General features: G+C 32.4%; 1 protein-coding gene across 2 annotated transcripts in view; it reads left to right on the forward strand.

The window, feature by feature from the left end:
• The window catches only part of LOC106478309 (coenzyme Q-binding protein COQ10 homolog B, mitochondrial-like), a 20,285-nt gene extending 2,020 nt beyond the window's left edge, over positions 1–18,265 (forward strand). The window contains exons 2-6 of one of the 2 annotated variants that reach the window (XR_002609863.1): positions 647–832; positions 3,163–3,355; positions 10,137–10,238; positions 11,475–11,579; positions 17,032–17,150. Coding sequence is in view for 1 of the 2 variants with exons in the window: in XM_013938875.1 (XP_013794329.1) it covers positions 647–832; positions 3,163–3,355; positions 10,137–10,238; positions 17,032–17,196 (646 nt within the window). In the remaining variant the exon portion in view is untranslated. Of the gene's footprint in view, positions 1–646; positions 833–3,162; positions 3,356–10,136; positions 10,239–11,474; positions 11,580–17,031 lie in introns of both variants that reach the window. The other variant, XM_013938875.1, reaches the window with a different exon arrangement.
• The last annotated feature ends 2,994 nt before the right edge of the window (positions 18,266–21,259 follow it).

Here is a 21,259-nt window from a genome sequence, read left to right on the forward strand (position 1 = left end):
TGCTGTTGCTAGTGGTAGGGCAAATAGGATTTTAGGTTGTATTTACAGAAATATTGAATAAAAGTCTAAAGAGGTTATAATTTCATTGTAGAAATTACTTGTTAGGGCACATTTGAAATATTGTGTTCAGTCTTGGGCTCCTTACCTTAGGAAAGACATTGAATTGTTGGAAATAGTTCAGAGAAGGGTTACTACAATGGTACCTGGGATGGAGGGGTTGTCATATGAGGAGAGGCTGAAATCTCAAGTTGTTTTTTCTTGGAAAAAGAAGAATTAGGAGGGATCTGATTGAGGTGTTGAAGTTTGTAAAGGGAATTGATAGTGTTGATCATTTTTCTAACAGGGTGGTTGGCCTTTGGAATGGGTTGCCTTCGGATGTTGTAGAGTGAGTTTAAGAAAAAGCTTGATAAGTATATGAATGATAAGGGCTGGTTATAAGATTTTTTAAATAAATTATTTTAATTTAGTTTAGAGGATGGAACAGCCAAGATGGACCAATAGGATCCATGTTGTCCCAAAACGTTATGTTATATGTCTTCGTTTTATTAGGCTTATGTTTGTATTCTAAGCATGGCGCTTGCTATCTGTCTGTGTAAAACATAGCTCTTTTAAGCAACATAATTCTTGTTTATTTTCTACTTTGTAGAAGCACAGCAAAATTCTGTACAGTGTTGGCATTGAATTACTCCAATAGATGGCACCAAAGTCAGCATTTGTCAAAGAATGGCATTGTTTGTCAGCATACCGTGTTGAAGCGAAATTTTTTTCAGTTACCAAACCCTTTTGGTGGAACTACTAAACGCAAGGAATATTCGGAACGAAGGTTATTAGGGTAAGATACCAATTTTATAAATAAGTTTGTAACATGTAGATCTAATATTTTTCCATAAAAATGTGAATGAGACCAGATTTTTTTCACTCATACATTTGTATTAATTAGTCCATTAAAGATTTAAGATTGGAAGTGTACAAGAATAGAATATCGTATATATCTTTTATCTGATCCAAGTCACTGCCCAGTAAGTCTTTTGTTCAATACCAGCATTCATTAGGGTGAATATTCCATGATTGACAGCCAAAAACCTATTTGAAATGCTGTTTTTAAGCATTATTAAAAGTTAATATTGCAGTGTTAAACATAAAAAGCTGATAACAAAACTAATAAGCCTGTTATTCATAATAAAACTATACTATACAATAGTATTTAAATTTTGCATTTTTTGCACATTTTTAAAAAACTTATTAAGGACTTCAAATCAGAGGTGTATTAAAATGGCATTTCAAAATTTCCTTTTGACTGCCACAAGCTACTGTCCAGGAAGTCTTTCACTCCAGACCAAAATTTATCAACATTCTGCACATAAGATTTCAAATGAAAGATATACCTGAAATGATATATTTACACATCTAATTTGAAATGGATTATTTAAGACAAATGTGAAAATGAAAATCTGCAATCTATTATTCTATGCTTTGGTGTGATTTTTGTGATGAATTAGGGCTTTTGTAATAGTTTCATTGCATCTTCAGTTTTCAATGTTTAACTTTTGAGAAAGGAAAAAAAAATTCACAAAATATTTGTCCACTTTTCTAGGACTGTTTTAAGCTCTAACCCTTTTCAGATGGGTCATGGGTGAAGGGCCATATCATCATGTTTGTTGACTCGCATTTAAAATTTTAATGTATTACTATTTCATGAATTTATGTCAGTAAGTTTGGTATCAAACTGCAGATTATAATTCCAATTTTAGAACTATACAACTCAATTTGTTAATTTAAAAGTAAATATTAAAAAACACAGATAAACATCAATTTTTGTATGTCATGTATATCAAATTAGATATTTGTGATGTCATAATACTAAGTCTATAGTTTTGTATGAATTAATAACTCAAATTACTCAAATTATTAAAATATAATGTAAGAGCCACTTATTTTTTCAGTTTGCTAAGATATTGCTAATGTAATAAATCAAACACAGTGGCACCCCACCCACCACTTTCCATTTTTGGAAATGCTCCTATATATACATTTACTTCTATATATGACGTGAATAACCAATGGGAAGCTCAGAATGTTCCCCTAGTGGCTTTCTCAGCCATTTTAATGTGCTTGGATGCCATTTCTTTTTTCAAACCAATATTTCAATGAGGTAGGGGTGTGTCTTTAGTCTGCTCAAAATTTCATATTTTTTTAGATTTATTACTGAAAATAACAGATAAAATATAAATATTTTTCTCAAGAAACATTGGATAACTATCTAGACATTATAAAGATTTTGCATGTGAAATTAGAAAATTTTCTGATGCACAACAGTATTTTTATCGTAAAATTAAAATTACTTTGCATGTTGGATAGGCAATATGCGAAAAGAAAAAATGGAATGAGAAAAACATTGGTTTACAAACCTTAAGATTTAATAAAAAAATTGATATTTTGTGTATGAAAGCATTGTAATGTTTACTGATAATCTGCTAAATATGCTTATTAATTTAAAAGTTACATCATGAAAACTGACAAGCACAAAATGATAACGAGGTCAGTCTGAGGGACCGAGCCTATGCTGAAAGAGTTAAAAGGTGATTTTCTTTAGCAACTAGGTAGGTAATTATATATTAGCTGAGCTGGTATATTAGTTTTATCAGCAAGACAAGTATTATCTGGTATTTGAGTGTCACTACTGGATTGTATATGTTTCTAATATATTTTTTTGTGAAGAATAATACTTTATTGATATGATATCATACATTATCATCTTTGATTTAAAACATGTTTTTTTATGTGAAGGTAGATGTAAAATTATCTTCTATAAACTATTTTGGGCATTTGTCTTGTACTGCACATTAGCAGTGGATTAGTCAGTTAAACAACTATTTTCCAAAAAAAAAAATTCATGAAGAAGAAAGAACCAGTGATAAAATTGTTGTTTGAAGTTGGAACATGAAAAGAAAATTTTTTTATATGCATTTATGTTTTTTTTTCAAATTAACATTTTATTATGTCATAGTATTTTCACAGTAAGTATTTTAGTATTACAGTTTCCATTTTAATAGGTTGTTTTACTTTGTATTTATTTATTTTAAAAAAATTAAAATATTCAAGTAGCAATTAAAAAGACTATTTAATTTCTAAACTAAAATACTTTTCTTTCTAATTTTGTAGATATTCCATGGATCAGATGTACGAGATTGTAGCAGATGTGGGTAGTTATAAAGAATTTGTTCCATGGTGTACACGATCCTCAGTAACAAAGAAGCGACAAGGACATTTGTTGGCACAAATGGAGATAGGATTTTCACCACTGGTAGAACGTTATACCTCCTCGGTGACTTTAGCAAAGCCTCATTTAGTGAAAGTAATTAAGTCTTTTTTTTTTTTTCTGTAGTATATACCAAGTTATGATTGAAAAATGCATGCATATCTAACAACTTTAGCTAGATTTTAATGATTTTATTTTGAATATTTTAATTGACATATATCACTGTGCTTTAGACTAATTTCATTTTAGTTTATAAAATTTAATGTATCTTATGAGTGATAACATGCTGTATGAATATTTGTAAAATATCTTGAGTATTGAAAGTAATTCATTTGTTCAAAAAGATATATAATTGTGAACAGTCTTTTATTCATTTTATGAACTTATTCCATTCATGATACATTTAACCTCTTTATTGAGCAAAATGAATGAAAATTGAAAGATAAAAATTAAGAAATAGAAACAATTATAACGTATTTTTGATTCTTGTAATAGTAGAATGTTTAGAGTAGAATTCACTATAAAAAAATGTAAGTATGGCAATTAAACCATGAGGAATGGTTGAAAAAAATGTTTTTGAGAAAAATTGGGATTGCTTTCTCATTTAGCATGTCATAGAATAATGTTTCTCAATGTTTTTAATATGAGGTACAGGATACTGCCTACCTAAATTGTTGCAGACCACTAAAATGCAAGTATAATGAAAAACCTATTATATTCTGTCACTTGTTGTTTTTTTGTTTGTTTCTATGTTTTGTGAAATCCTATGGACAGATAAAGAGGTTGTGACAGACTGGTGATTGAGAAACAGTATTATAGAAAGTATTGTTTTAGATCTTGGGGAGAATATGATAAGAAATAATGTTGTATAACAGCACTTGACTATTAGTGTGATAAAGTTATTACTTATATATATTGAGAAAAGGTTTGGTATTAAGTGTTGTGCCTCATATTTCTGAAAAAAAAATATAACCTTCAATAACTGCAAGAAATATTACATGGACAATCTAATGTGGAACAATGTAATTTAAATATTGGGAATTCTTAATTTGTTGAAACTAGCATAGAAAAAAAAATGCTTTTTCTCTAAAAATCTTGCATACAAACCAAATGGAGAAATAGCAAAATGCCAATGAATATGGGTCTTAAGTAATAGTAAAATGGAAGATGCTGATGTTTATCAAACAAGAAGTCACTAAAGCTATTATTAGAAAGGTTTAAAGACATTACCAAAGTTACTTTTAGCCCAAAACATCAAATATGACTTGCAAGGTTTGTTTATGTATGTGATGCAAAAAGAAATAGGATGATGATACTATTTGGTCCTTTAAAATATTCAAATAGAACCTTATTTTGAAAAAAAAAAAATGTTTCTATTTACAGTGATAAAAATTTTTCTTGCAATTGTTTAAAATTAAACATGTAAATACTGTTTGAAAGTGGGGAAGATATTTCCTTACACCCTGTTGTTCTTTTGAAAAATTTAGGAACTCCTCTTGAAAGTAAATTAAGGGAGACCCGATCAGTCTTAATAAGTGGGATGTGATTACTGATAAATATATGCTTGTAACCTTTGTTTGAGTGTTAGCTATGGTAAAAAGTTGTAATCGTTCAGGGGTCTGTGTTCAGATCTAATTTATATGACCATGTTCAAGTTTAACCTATTATCACAAAAAACTAAAATAATAATAATACCTGATTTAAGATATACGAGTTATTGACATCTTTCCAAAATGTGTTCAACAGAAGTACTTCTAGATTAAGATCTATAAACTTCTGAAATTATTAGCCTAATGACTTGCTTTTAGTTTTAATTTGTTTAAACTGTTGGTGGATAGGTGTATGGATGCAAAGGGCTACATTTAGTTTTGGATGTAAAAGGCTACATTGATAATTTTGGTAACATATGCAAACATTATTGAACTCTATTCTAATATAATGATAGACACGTATTATTATTGTACCTTTGGATAACTTGAAATGGTTGCCTGGGCTATTTAATTATTTTGTAAAAATAATGCAAAGTTCCGTCTATTTAATGATAACAAAAAGCTTTATTTCTTGAATTTTTAGTTCTGCAAATTGTATGCTATTTTAAGTAACTAACAATAAGGCTACTTCATAAATAAATAATGTCTCAGTAAAAATTCCACTTCCTTTATAATTTCTCATATCTCTTATTACTTTTCGGACTGCAGATTTACTTGTTGGACTAACTGACTGACTTCATAATTAACCAAAAACCTTTCCCATCTACTCATGCTGAACGTGCACTTTATACTACTTAAATTGTTTTCCAGCTCTTAAGAAAATTCCATATGTTATGCACTCACCATTAAAAATGTCCAACAACACTACAGATTAAGTCCTTTGAACAGCCTTTTTACACAAAGAAAACAGTGGACTTTAAATGTTTAACTGCCATAGTTTTCAGTAAAGTAAATGTTTACAATTAAAGCATTGATATACACAAATATAGGCATCACAGTTATTAAACTGATAATCAAATGTGTGCAAGAAAATACAATAAAAATTTTGTATACCAAAACCTGTACTTGTATGTTGTCCCTAAACTGTCCAATCAACAAATTTTTTGGTGGTTTTCTTTTTCATGGCTTATGTAAAAAAAGTGGAATTACTTCTTGTCACTTGGAAAGTTCTCTTCAGATAGATAGTGGAGAATATCCACTGTTGGCTTCATTTCTGGTGATTCTCTGGATGTGGTCTCGACAGGAACCTCAGGCTCTCCCTCCAGTAGATGACTTATTTCTGGTGAAATCTTCTCTGAAGGTAACTACTGAGCTTTTAACTGCTAAAGTGCTTTCAAAGATGACCACGATGGATGACCTTTGACATAGACCATCTGATTTCCTGGATTCTGATCTGTTGCACTGTAGGTTGCTGTCTTTATTATTTTGTGCTTCCATCTTTGTAAATAGAAGTTCAACCCCTGGTGATGTAATTGCCATTTAGTGTAAAGGAATGTCTTGGTCACTGACTGTGAAACTGTTCAAATCTAGTCTAATATCACATCTGTGTTTCCCAGTATGCACTCTTCCTCAATGTTTAATTACCCACACACATCATATTGTGTAGAGAGTGAAATCCAACTTTCCTTTTTCTAAAACTTTATGTCTACTCGTTGTTTGTGTCAATCCATCTTCTTGCTTCATCTCTGGAGGCAATTTCCCACCTGTTATTAGCAAATCAGGTCGAAAGATGTTACTAGGCTTCTCATTAATGAATCGATTGATTCATGGATTGGTGTATACCTAACTTAAGTATTCTTCTCTTTGGTATATTTGAATTTGTTGATTCGATACAGTCAGCTATAGTGTCCATGTTTTCCACACTTATAGTAGTTTTATTTTTTTAATATTCTTTGCAAGCAGTTTTGATTTTTCTACAGTTTTGGGCAACATGCCCATTTAAGTTACAGTTGAAACACCCATTGTCTTGTGTTTACTTCTTTTGTTCTGAGTAAACAGTTGTCTAATTAATCCTTTGATTTCTTCTTGATAGTCATCAGAAAAGTTGAAATTTTCACAATACTTGATCTCATGGTCAAATAATTCCAGGATGGTACTTTTAGTTGTCTATCTATGACTAATAGTTTCAAGTCCCACTGCCAACTGGACTGCTTCCCTTAAAGATTTATATTTACTTTGCTTTAGCTTGATTTGAATCCTCTATAGCATCTATGAATTGTTCATGTGTCAGTGAATTTATCATTTCATGTGAAGCATCTGGGTAGGATAATTGGGCAAGCCTATACATATTTTTATCAAGTTCATCTAACATGTCATCCTTCCTCCTTATTCTTCTAAAATTTGCATTAGGAACTTCCTTTTCAAATTAGGAAATTGAAAATGGTGTATTAACAAAATGGTGTGTTAAAAAAATGTGTAATTTAATGGTAAGGATTTCTTTAAATACATTAAGGATAAACAAAATATTAGGGTGAGTATGGCCTTTAAGGGATGATAAAGAAAGTCTCATTTGTGATGAATGGATGGATGAGTTATTAAATTCTAATATTTTTCAATTTTTTCTAGTAAAGATTTAATCAATATTTGTCATCCTAAAAAGTTTCTAGATGGAAATAAGGTTGAAGAAGATGATCACATTAGTTCTGAGCTTCTTGACTAAAAATTTGGAAGTTTAAAGATTGATAAAGTCTTTGGGCCAGATAATATTTCTCCAAAGATTTTGAAGAAGATTAAGGATTGGATATGTGAGCCACTTGTTACTATTTTTTTTGTTAGTCCTTAAATAGTGGGTAGGTCCAGAGGATTAAAAGTTGGCTAATGTTACTTCTCTTTTCGTGGGAGGTGATAAAAATTGTTCTAGTAGTTATAGGCCTATTAGTTTTACATCAATGGAGGGAAAAGTTTATTAAAGTCTGATAAAAGATGCTTTGCAAAGTTATTTAACAAAGTTTAAAAATTTTGTTGAATAATCTACATGGTTTCATTAGGGAAAAATTTTGCCATACTAATCTTTTGACATTCTCTAAAGAGATTATTGCTTACATAGTGAGGATAAAGATATGGATTTGTTGTATCTGGATTTTCAGAAAGCATTTGAAAAGGTGCCACATAAATGTCTTGTTAAAAATTTATTTCTGTAGGTGTAGGGAATAAGTTAAGTCATTGTATAGAAAAGTGACTGGATGGAAGAAACCAGAGGGTTATTATAAATTGGGTTTAGTCAAACTGGATTAATGTCACAAGTGATGTACTTCAGGGCTTAATGTTAGAATTTTTCATCTTTTAAATATACTTAAATTTTCTGATGATATTAAGGTCTTTGGTGTTGCTGGCTGTGACAAGGATGCTGCTGCCTTACAAAAGGATTTAGATCATTTGGTGAATTAGGTGAATAAATGGCAGATAGCTTTTAATTATAATAAATGCAAGATAACTCATTAGGTCTATTGTAATTTGAATTACAAGCATAATTTTTATTGGAATAGCCTTAACAGTGTTATAGAAGAAAAGGATTTTGGTGTTCTGGTTGATCAATCTGTTAAGCCATCCATGGAGTGTGCTACTGGTAGTGGTAAGGGAAATAGGATTTTGGTTTGTATCTACTGAAGTATTGAATAAAAGTATAAGGAGATTATAATTTCATTGTTTAGGTCACTGGTTAGGCCATATTTGGAGTAATGTGTTCAGTGTTAGGCTACTTACCTTAGGGAAGACAATGAATTGTTGGAAGGAAGTTCAGAGGAGGGTTACTTGGATGATACCTGGATAGAAAGGTTGTCATGCAAGGACAGGTCAAGACATCTGAAATTGTTTTCCCTTAAAAAAATTAGTGGGATTAGATCGAGATTTTTAGATTGATAGTGTTGATGCATATTTTTTTTCATACTTAATAGTAAGAATGGCAGGACTAGGGGACACAAATATGAATTTTGGCAGAGTGGGAGTGATTTTCAGCTAAGACAGTTTTATTTTTCTAACAGAGTAGTTGGTCTTTTGAATGGGTTGTTTTCTGACATGTTGGAAGTAGTTAGTATATTTAACAGAAGGCTTGATAAGATCTGGCTTTAAGTATTTTTTGGTACTTTAGTTTAGTAGATGAGACAGCCTAGATGGACCAACAGTTCCCTTGTTTTTCTTAAATGTTATGATGTGTTATCTTCTTTTAATGTTCTCTCTGTTTCTGCTTGTTTTTCTTTCCACTGTTATATCATTTCCAGCAGATTTTTGACCTCGCTTTGACCATGTGTGGTCGTACTGAAGATCAGTTTGGATTCTTTTGTGTTTTTATGAAAATAACCCCATTCAGGACACAAGTGTTGTCAAAGTTTTTGTTGTTGTATTATTTGGTAAAAATAACGCAAAGTCCACCATATTAAAACAACTGTTTCTTGAACTTGTACTTCAACAAGTATGTTCTTATATGTTATGAATGATAGGCCTACTTTACAGGTGAATAACATTTCAATAGAAATTCCATTTACTGCTTATTTGCCTTATTTGTTATTATTTCATTGAAACTCAGTCTCGAAATTACAACTCTGAACTAACTGACTCAATAATCACTCAATCAATCTCACATTACCAACTCATGCTTAAAATGCAGTTAATATAAGTGAAATCATTTCCTAATCATAAGAAAATTCCAGGTGGCATGTGCTCATCTCATTGCATTGAAACACCTTCTAACGTACAATAAAAATAACTAAAGTAAAATACTAAAAACACAGCCTTAAATAATAATAATATAACTTAGCTCAACCAAATTTTGTCTGACTTGCATTCTTGCAAAGTTCACTATTTTTATCACCCTGTGAAAATATTTTACGAATGGTTAGTGCTCCACTTCATATTTTATTTTGTACTTTTTCACAGTGTTTATTGTTAGGTAAGCTTTCACACATAATTGAGATCATTTGCGATACTGATTATAATTAGAGAAATTGCTTACACATTAAAACATTTTTCTAATTTTTTGTTTGTGCTCTGGTGCTATGGCAATCATGTATTAGTGTACGTATTAAAAGAGTAGTTTTTTGCAAAAAAGTAGTTAATTTAATAATTTCAATATGTTTTTTTAAATTCACGAATAATTAATTCCGTAATAAGTGACAACCTAGATCTGCAACGTTTATCGTTTATATTGCAGATGTTTCTTGACTGTTCTTTTGCTTTGGGAGAAAACAATGATATAGCTTCAACAAGTTTTTATACATTCTTCCTGATAAATATAAGTTAAACATATCTTCCATTTTGATTTTAAATTATTTTATCATTTTTAATATTCACTTTTGGTTTTGATAGCACTCCTACTGCAGCAAGATAGTTGTTTTTGTAATAAAAGTTTTATAAATTTCTGTGTACCCACTCCCTTACTTCCTTATCCATAGGCTTGCTGTACAGAAGGTAAACTCTTTAACCATTTAGAAACTGTCTGGAGATTTAGTACTGGCCTGCCCGAAAACCCAAAGACTTGTACATTGCACTTTAATGTAAGTATTTATTTCTTTGGTTCATTAGTTTCAGTCAGTATATCTGGTTAAATCTAATTGCAAAAATCAGTGGAATCATAAATATTCCTTTGAAATAAAACTATACGTTTTCTTCATGTATCTGTGAGTTTTGGTTCCATTGATTCTTCATGATGTTTTTGTGGTACTGTCAGTTTTTATTTTAATGTGACTCTTCTGCATTTCTTTTTTGACATGAAGTGTTTACATTTATTACTTTTTTTGGTGAATACATGTTTTCTATTGATATTGAGCATTTATATAAACCAATCAAAACAAAGAAAAGTTTGATCATCCGTCTTTATTTTCATTATCACAGTATTAAATTAGATTATATATTTCACTTTAAGATGCTATTTATTCTAGACTCAAAAGGTTTAAGCTATTTTACCACTAATAAACTGCAACGAGTAGATGTGGAAGTGACACTCACTGGCATCCCTTAAGTGAAAAATTAAAACAAACATTTTGAAAAGCTGTAAATTTATTGGGAAATGTATTTTCACATTTACTAAATAGTTTTCTGTCAGTAATTATTCAGACCTGTCCCATTTGCTGTTGTATTCATAATCAATTGTGCAATAAGTATCCAATCAATCAGTGCTGATAAAAGAGTTAGCACACAGGATCACAAAAGAATAGTCTTCAGAAGAATAGTCAACCAATCAATCAGTGCAAAGTGTTAACCCTATGCACATGGGCTGAGTCAATTTGTTATCATGTAAATCATGAAATATACATACTATAACTCTGAATGTTCTAAATATATCTCCACTAAATGTAACATGCATTTAGTAAACATTACAAGTCTGTTGTACTCGCAAAATCAGATTTTTTAAGTATTTTTACTCAAGATTTTTCTGTAGATTTATGAAGCCATTACTGAGCCAGTCCAAGTGAAAGGTGATTTTCATACTGTGAATAAAAATACATTTTTTCATATTACAGTTTTATATTTTGTTTACGTAACTTATAAAATATCTTAAATGAATATCAAAAGTTTTTTTTTGGTAAAACTTGTACCTTATTTTTCTCTACCTTAACACTAATTGTAATGAAGTCATAAATGTACAAAGAAATGAAAATTTGAAATAAAATCAGTAATATCTTTTTCTATAGAATAACTGCAGATTGTAACAGATAATTAAAATTACAGTTATTTATCCTTACAGTCTCGACTTTTAATTTTTTTCCTTCTGCTTTCTTTTAATTTTATAGTTTTATTACTGTACTTTGGACCCTCTCTGGCATTAAAAGCAATAAGTCATAAAAGGAGAGCTTAGTGTGGACAAACAGTCAAGTTAAGCACACAACTAGAGAACTGTGAGCTACTTTCCTGTTAACTGATCACATGAAATATTTTTTTCATTTATGTCTTATTATCTAACTTAAGAAGTTTCTAATTTTTTACATTTTTGTTAATTTTATTAAAAATATATAATAATGAAAAATATACATAAACAAGAACCTCAGATGGTTCTTGTCTGTATGAGAGACCTTCCCAATGTGGATCATCCAGGATATTCTGCACAAAAAGCCTGTAGAGTATATTGACTCTTCTCACAAAAGTTTTTATTCTTGTTTGTGTGTAGTCTGGAGAAGATGGGCAATTGGTGACCTGTCATTGATTTTTCTCATCTCAATTGTTTCCTCCAGCCTCCTCGGTCTATCATGAAGTCATTTCTTTTTTTCCAGTGGCACTTTGCACCTGGTCTGTGGATAACAAAGTTCTATGTCGCCGATGCCTACCTTCATATTCCGATCACAGAGTCTTCACGTCATTATCTCTGTTTTTCAGTTTCATGCTCTACCTTTCAGCCTCACATCTGCCCCATTCATTTTTTCCTGGATAGTCATATCCTTTTCACGTTATCGTCACTCATTAGGCATTCACATTGACTGGCTTCTTCTCGCTTCTTCTCACAACTTGGCAGAGCTGTTTTATCCAAAGCTGTGAGAGCTGCATTTCTCATCAAAATGGAGATGTCTATTCTTACTCCCAGTACCTCATCCACATAAAGTGGTATTTTTCAATTCACGTTTCAGTCGGACCCAACCTTCTCCTCTACACCTTCAGGTCATGGAATGGGCCATCTTCTAATATAGTCATCTCCTCCACCAGCACGTGTGGTTCCATCTCTTGGAGATGTGGGCATCCTTAGAATCCCTCATTTCTTTGGGTCGGGCCCATATGCATTTCCTTCAGTGGTCGTTACAGGACCAATGGAACATTTGCATGGATGCACTGAATTGTCCAGTGATCCTATCTCCTCCCAGCCTGCTTGATCTTGGTTGGTGTTTGAACAGGGACAACATAACAGTAGGTGTCCCTTTTCTGCCCCCACATCCAGAGATACATCTTTTTACAGATGCTTCTCTCCTGGGATGGGGAGCTTGTGTAGAGAATATGGAACTCAAGGGCCTCTGGACAGAAGAGGAATCATCTCTCCACATCAATCTTTTAGAGCGTTAGCAGTTCAATGAGGTATGTCTCAGGCTCTTGAGTTGTTGCAAGGGGAAGTAGTAATGCTTCACTCGAACATTTCCACTGTGGTCTTCTACATTTCCAAACAAGGGGCACTCACTACAGGTATCTTTGTTTTCAGACATTGGATCTTCTCTTTTGGGCTGACAATCATTGGATTGTTTTCCTTGGTTGTCATGTTCCAGGTGTTATGAATGTAGTGGCCAATCAGTTCTCTCGACACTTCTTCCTATGGAGTGGATGCTTCATCTATTAATTTGTTATTGGATATGTTCTTGTCTCGAGGCACATCAGACTGATGCTTTTGCTACTCACCCTTGGGCTCTGGGCATAGATGTTCTCAGCCAAAATTGGACGGGTCTTCATCTTTACATGTTCCCTCCAATTCGTCTGTTATTCAAGGTACTTGCACTGATTCACTCCTAGTTCTGACACCATATTGGCCAGGTCAACCTTGGTTTCTGAACCTTCAGGAGTACCAACCTCTTCTTCTTCTTCTTTGGCCATCCATCTTATGTCAGCCTCAGTCAGACATTTTTCATTTGGCAATCACAATTTCATGGCTCCACACCTGACTTTTATTTGGTTCATTGCATGACATCAGGGATTGACCTCTTGGGTGGCATCTTTATTAATGCGGTCCACTTAGCATTCTTCGTTGAATGTTTATCAACAGAAATGGTTTACTTATCATCAGTGGTCTCTCAGACATGGTTTTAATCCTTCTCATCCCACTATGCTGCACGTTTCTCAACTTAGGACATGGTTAATTGACAGAGGTTTAGCACCTTCGTCCATTTCTCTGTTTAAGGCAGCTTTGTAAGCTACTTTTCATTTTTCTGGAAGATGTAAAGTTTTTTGAGTCCCTGGTTTTGTGTTTGCTTCTGAAATCTTTTTGGGATTTCTGTCCTCGATGTCCTTTCAAGATTCTTATTGATGGTTCTCCATGCCTTATCTTGCCCACCCTTTGAACCTTTGGCATCATGTTCCCTATATTACATTTTGCTTAAGGCTTATTTTCTTCTCTTTTTGACTAGTGGATGTTGACATTCAAATGTGTGTGTGCAATTCTCTTTTCCATTCTAGTTATTTTCTGTTGTGTCTCAATAGGTCCTTTCTTCCCAAAACTTCAGCGGCTAGAAAAGGGGATAAGCCTTTCTTTCCTACCCATCTTTCCCCTATTTCTCATTTTTATAAATGCTCGGATTCGGGTCATCTTTTATGCCCGATTCGGGCTCTTTGATGTTATTTTGTACACACTGAAGGGTTTCAGGGTTCACGTCATTGTAATTCTAAGGTGTTACGTGACTTATCCTCTGCCATTGTGACAGGTTAGTTTCATCAGTTGGTGCATATTGCTTACTCTGGGCTTTCATTGGAAGAATGGAGACTTCTTCAGGTTTCATCTCATCAGATTTGCCATATCTCAATGTCCATGGTGGCTCAGTTGTGTTGCCCACTGAAGAAGATTGTACAGGCTGGTATGTGGAGCTTGCCTAATACATTTATATTTCATTATTTACATGATTTGGCAGTTGCCTCTTTGGAAGGTTTACAGCTACCCCCTTGGCTATTCTCCACACCCTGGCTAGTTTGTAAGAGAGGTGAGTGACTTCATTTCTCTGTGTTTATTCCTATTCTTTTTCAGGGACCCTCTCATCATTTCCATTTGGATCCCACTCTGTTACAGTTGTTTCCTGGTCAGGTATGCTTATTTCCAATTCTGCACTAGCTACCAGTGACTGATAAAAAATTTCCTGATAGCAATGAGCTGTGTTGAGATGGGGTATGCCATAAGACCACCTTGTGTGTTTTCTGGGTGGTAAATAATTATAACACAGACAAATACACCAACTGCACTATCTCCAGAGCATCGTTCCTCGGTACTTCGCATTGGTCAAGGAGAAGAGAACAAAGCTGGGTGCCTTCTTACCAGTAACCTTGGATGGTTTTTCCAGATGTATGGTAGGAGCAGGACCAGCCTAAGTGGAAGCCTCCTCATAATTCCAGTTAAGAGATGACTCTTTGCTATCTGGTTGAGTTGAGTATGGCCCTTGTTGTTGGTTATTCTCTTCATTTTGATGATCATGGAAGAGGGTCCTTGCCTCCTCAAAATTCTGCAAGCATAGCGTCAATTCCTGTGTCATTGATTGGGCTTAGTTTGTTCCACATCCTCCTCATAATTCTGGAGGCAGGAGGTATTGCCTTGCCTCTCAGGTTGAGGAGTTAGGAATTGGGTTCATATTCCCAGGCTGGTTATTCTCTGTTTCTTCAAGTTGAGTGAGGCCTGACAGGTTCCATAATTATGAGTTCAGGGGTGTTGCATTTTGCACTTCTTCAGGTTGGGGTGAGGGCTTGTCCACTTTTGTGTTGCTTGCCTTCTCTTCCTAATTCTAGCAGCTCAACATACAACATTCTGTAACTTTCAGGTTGGGTTCCAGTAATACCACATTACTAAACAAAATGAAATACACAGCAGTTTTCATGCCCAATTTGGGTCCACAGTCCTGTAATTCCAATGACGAGACATGGGACCTCATCTACCTGGTTGGGGACTGTATAGATGCATGTTTTTCTAACAAGGTTCGGATTTTGTCTTTGTGGCTGGTCAGCCCAGATTTCATGTTGTCCGGGTGAAGACCATATCTGTTCCAGAAGTGATGCAGACCTCACTGGTGTGCAAGTACTATATTTCATTTTCTATGTAGATGTTTTCTGTGTGGATTTTGCCCTTACTGGCCTTTCCACCCTCTCAATGTGGGATTCTAGCTAAAGTGTGAGAAGAGGTGTGTTTTGGAAGTTAACATTTTCCTTTACCAAAAATGTATTTCCAATAATACTTACCACCTCTCACATTATTTGGACTGTCTCGAAAAGTGAATAGGAAGTAATAGCGGAAAATTTATATATGGATCTGGTATAGGGGGGTGCATTGACACAGGTTGAGGGAATCACAAGTTTTAAATTGCTATGAGCAATATAATGTGGTATAAAGGCTGGAGCAAGAGAGGTAAGATTCATAACATTACTTAGATGGGCAGAGAAGAGAAACTTTGGCTGGGATAAAACTAAAGTGTGAGAGGATGTAAGTATTATCAGAACTACATTTTCAGTATAAGAAAATGTTAACTTTCTTTAGCAGCTTCAAAAATTAAAGTTTTAGCAAAATTTTTGAAGTATGTTGAACTTTTGTACTTGTATAATAACTGTAGATTCAGTAATATTTAGATAAAAATTTGGTTTTTATTGGTTAACAGAGAGTACAAATTACAAGCTAGTATTTTTCAATCTAAGTTTGGCTATTTGTAGACCATAAACTTTAGTTGTACTTAAAGATTCACTGGATTTATAACAAAGATCTTGCAGAACAAAATTTCTTTTGTTAGATGTTGTCAAGTTTGGTGACATTTTATGTATAGGTGGTAGATTCTCAAAAAGTTATAAAACCATGGGAACCTTCAAAGTTAATAGTAACAATTAACTTTTGCTAACAAACTTGTTCTGGTAAGAACAAAACATCGTATTACGTGTACGTATATCATTTCAAGTATATTCCGATGCAGTTTTAAACTTGTTGAGAGACTTGCTAGCTATTTGCTCTTGTAGTGAATGTCAGTTTCCAACATGATTATAACAAATATTATTTTATTAATCTCAGAATTTAGGATCAGATGTTTAAACAAGCAGTTAAAGTAATTATTTTTTTATACAGAAATGGTATGTTATTTCAGACAGCTGATTTTAATTTATAGACATTGGAAAGAAACAGTAGTGAAAATATAGCTTGTCATTAATTTGGAAGGTTTGTTACATGATATTTTAATTGGTTTACTCATATATCTTGTGCCATTTAATCAGTATAGGTAATACACTTTTTAAATCGCAATTATTTATTATTTCAAAACAAAGATATTTTGTTACATGTTTTGATTTCATATGCTTGGGTCATCATCAGGCAGAACGATGATGACCAGGACATGTGTGGTTGAAATCTGTAGAAAAATATCTATGTTTTATAATAATAAATAATTGGGATTTAAAAGGTGTATTACTCATATGAGGTGATATTTTGATTACTAATATACTGAGTCAGAGAATGTATACTTTTCTGCAAAACTAATGAAGTGAAATGTTAGTTTTTTTTTAGGTACACTGGCCTTATTAATAAGTTATGATTTTTAAAATAACCTTAGTATTCTTCCTAGTTCACATCCTATAATTGGATTTGTCATGCTCTTTTCAGATTTTACATTTATACCAGTTAAAGGTTTTCTTCCATTTTTTTTGTAGGTATCATTTGAATTTCGTTCCCTCCTGCACTCTCATCTATCTCACATGTTCTTTGATGAAGTGGTTCGTCAAATGGTAAATGCTTTCCTGCAGAGGGCTGAATGTCTTTATGGAAAACAATCTATACAGAAACAACGAGCTAAAGTTCTATCTTATGTAACTTAGCTGATCTTAATTAGCCACATTCAGTGCTGATTGAATGAACTGTATATAAATTTAGACGTAATTTAAAAAAGTGTGTTCATTTACTATCACTGAAAAAACTATTAGTTTACTTTAATTTTTATAAATGGAAAAATAGATTTTTCTAGGTGTATAACATCAAAAGCAAACAAACTTAGGTGATCTTTAATGTAAATTTATTTATATTTTGAAACCCATCAAAGAATGACTGAGAGCATTATAAGAAAATTTTAAGATTGATACAAAACTGCCAATATTTTGTAGGGCTTGGTTTATCTATGGTACTGAATGAAACTGTTACAGTTTTTTATAGTTCTATCTAGATTTTGGTTAAGATCAAAATAAATTAATGCTTTATATAAAACCATCTCATTTTAATTTTGAAAACTTATCTTGGAGAATTCAAGTTCAAATTATGCTGTTGTGTCTATTCGTACATTGAGCTGCGGGTCTAAATAGTTCATATAGTATACTTTACATTATGACAGAAATATATTCTATTTTTTGCAGATTGATTAGGAAGTAATTATTGGTATTTATTATTTCTGTGTGGTGAAACAACATCTTAAATATAGTTAAAATTACTAATTTCAGTAATGTGTTAATCTTGAAGCTACTGTATTAAAACATTTTAAAACTGTATAAAAATATTAATCTTTACTCAGTTTTGATTTAAAAGATTGGTTTAAAACTTTGCTTTAGAAGTTTGGCATACCTATATTTTACAGGTCTTAGAGTAAGTCACACAAGAGATATAAACTTTGATATGCTAATATAGATATATTACAAACTGATTTTTTGAAAATTACTTTGGAAGTGTTTAATAGTTTGATTACTAAAAATTTTAATTCAATTTATATATCTTTACGGGCTTTTAATGTTGGTGTGAAATTTAAAGAATGTATTTAATAGTATTGAAAGTATGTTTTAGATAGAAAAGTTGCTTTATGGTTTGAAATAATTAATACAAAAATTACTACTAATAAATGTACTAGATGATACCAAAGGACAGGCATGCTTTGTTGAATTAAAGTAATTATTCCAGATAAAAGGTTGCCACTGTTTTGAATATACTGACATAATTACACAGTGATAGTTCATGTACAAAAGTTTTATATATGTTGAAAATCTTAGGTTGTAGGGATCATCTCTTTTAAATAATGATTCACTTATTATTTGATTAAGCATATAACCCAACTCTTAAATATGTTGTAGAAAGAAATTCTTAAGCTTAAATTTCACTTTAAACCTATGGAATGTATATATCTTTAGATAGTGGTTGGGCATGGCATAATTGTTATAACTGCTGCAGATCAGAAAGGAACCCATATTTGAACCTTGATATGCACTGAATAGGCTTCACATTTTCAGCTGTAGGAGCAGTATAACTGTGACAGTCAATTCCACTGGTTGGTTAAGTGTAGCTATATAAGCATCAGATAATGTTGACTGATTGCTCTCTCTGATCAGCATTTTCAAATTAAAGTTGGATATGCCAACCTTAGAGGTCTTTGATTTGACTGTCTAGCTTGTTTTATATATGGGGCTATTTAGCTTAAATGTACCAACACTGAATTTATTGTAAAATGCAAACTTGATTAACTATGTAAAAGAAACAATTGAGAGGAGTTTTCTTTATTTTGTTGAAAAAAAAACAAAAACAGATGTGTAACAAACCATAATTTTTATATGAAAAACATAAAAGTATCCAAACATTTGCAGAATATATAATAATAAATGTGCTTCATTTACTTATGAAATAGTGTATGTAACAAAGTAAAAGTAAATTTAAAAACTTACTTGAGCTTGGAGAAACAAGAATTAGTGGTGGGTTTTCAAACTATTCTGTTATACAAAGTTTTATACACTTATCTTCTTATGCTGCGTTTTGTCAATTTTAACCATTGTTTAGATAATGAATAATACTAGAAACTTAAACAAGAAATTGATTTTGCTATAATGGATGATAGCATTGTATCTTACTCTCTTTGTACAGCTACTCTGATGTGACTACGTTGGAACGAGGTACAGTTTGAAAAATAGTATTCTCCATATTTGTTATCAAAAATATAATTTGAAAAGTGTTTTCTAGTTCAGTTGCAATACAATTTGTCTTTTATAATTGTAAAAAGGTAAAAGTGTGCTATGTAACTTAGTTTTAATTCACTAAGTTTTTGCTTATAATTTAAACCTGAGAAGCACCTTTAAGCTTAAAGCAGTATCTGTAACAATTTTCTAGCTAAGTATCTTAAGCCATTGCATTTTTCAACCCATTAATCTGGGTTTCCATGGAGATGGATCTTTCAAATACAAATTCGATATAGATTCATGATACTGATATCAAACTTTCTTTTTGCTTAGATTTTGGAACATAACGCTACTGTTAATAGTGCTTTGTTGCATCTATATTACAGAGAGTTGTGTATACTAGATTAAAATGATTTTGAATCTGCAAATAAGGAAGTCACATGACAGTCATAACTGATATGAGGCCACGGTAGAATGGAATGTATCAGAACTACATTTTAACAGTTTAATGTTTTGTGGGTTGTGAAATGCCACCAAAAGTTGATTGATTTTGGGAAGCAGTATATAACAGCTTTCTGATGCAAAATATTCATGCATTTAGATTGTAAATATCTATTCAGATCAAGGATTTAGAATTTCCAAGATAAGGATATCCCTAATATATAATAATATTGAACAACAAAGGTATATGAAATAATTTGGAGACTAGGAACATTCAAAGAAATCTGCAAACAGACAAAATTACATAATACAATGAAGAAAGATCTCCATCTGGAAAAGCAACACAAGTCACATACACAAGTTGCTCCATGCTAGTCCATAAGGATACATACTGTTAAGTCACCAGATGAAGTGCCTATGAATTTCTGTGCAATCAGGCTATTGAAGCTGGAGCTGAGAAATCATCATCCTCACTGACAAGATGGATTATGGAAAGCCTGTAAGGATGTATGTTGTGCTTTGGATATGACATCTTATGGCAGAGCCTGTTTTTTAATGGCAATTTTGCTGTAGTGCTATTGTCAAGGTGCACAGTTGTCAGACAGAACATGACCAAACGTAATGACATGGTAAGGCTTCAAAATCATTTGAATATAAAGTAATAAATCCCCATAGAAACTGGTGAAAATGCATTCAACTTTGTGAGCAATGCATTTACTTCTTATTAATGCCATAAATCAAAGTGTGGTATGCCTCTTCAATAATCTGTTACTCATTTGGGGTGAAAAGAAATAGTTGAGTTACTTTTTACAGAAGCATTCTTGGAATTAAGGTAAGTATATCATATAGACAAGGTCCCTAGTATATTAGCACTGGATCAGAATGGATAATACTAACCAGTTACTGTGTGCTGACAACCTGTACCTAGGTCGTTGCCAATAAGTAATATGTAGAAGTACAGTGCTCTTGTTCTCCACAAACCCATTGTTCTATCCATGTGTTAAGACAGATGTACAGTTACTTACACATAATTTTTGTCTCACAGCACATTGGTATGTCTACAACACTGTCTGGAAAGGTCACCAATGCCATTCATTAAGCTTATTCCTAAATCATTTTCTCTTGTATACTTAACATGTTGTGTATTACAGTATGCAGAATTTTTGTACAATGATACCAATAATTCGGTTCCCTAGGTTTTTTGTCATGCTTGCATTTCAGTGGTCTGCAACAGTTTAAGGAGGCAACAAGCTGGTCCTTGGTATCAAAAAGGTTGAGATGGTGCCTTGATTGTGAGATTCCAGTTTTTGGTAAATCCATAGGCCAAGCTTATCTGTTACCACCTCCAGTTCTAACCAGTTATTATCATTTTTGGTTAAATAGCTTCTTCCTCTCATGTCTATTTAATTTCAACAAAATCTATTTATTTTAGGAACTTTGTCAAATATAGGGTCTGCCAAAGGAAGTGTAAGGAATTTATATAGTTAGATTTTCCAAAGTATTAATGAAAAAAACCATCTGTTTTATTCTGAATGAAAATTAAGGGTTTGATTTTTAATGGTGAAAAGGTGGACAG

The sequence above is a fragment of the Limulus polyphemus genome, unplaced genomic scaffold (genome assembly GCF_000517525.1).
Source record: "Limulus polyphemus unplaced genomic scaffold, Limulus_polyphemus-2.1.2 Scaffold0, whole genome shotgun sequence".
Lineage (NCBI taxonomy): Eukaryota > Metazoa > Arthropoda > Merostomata > Xiphosura > Limulidae > Limulus > Limulus polyphemus.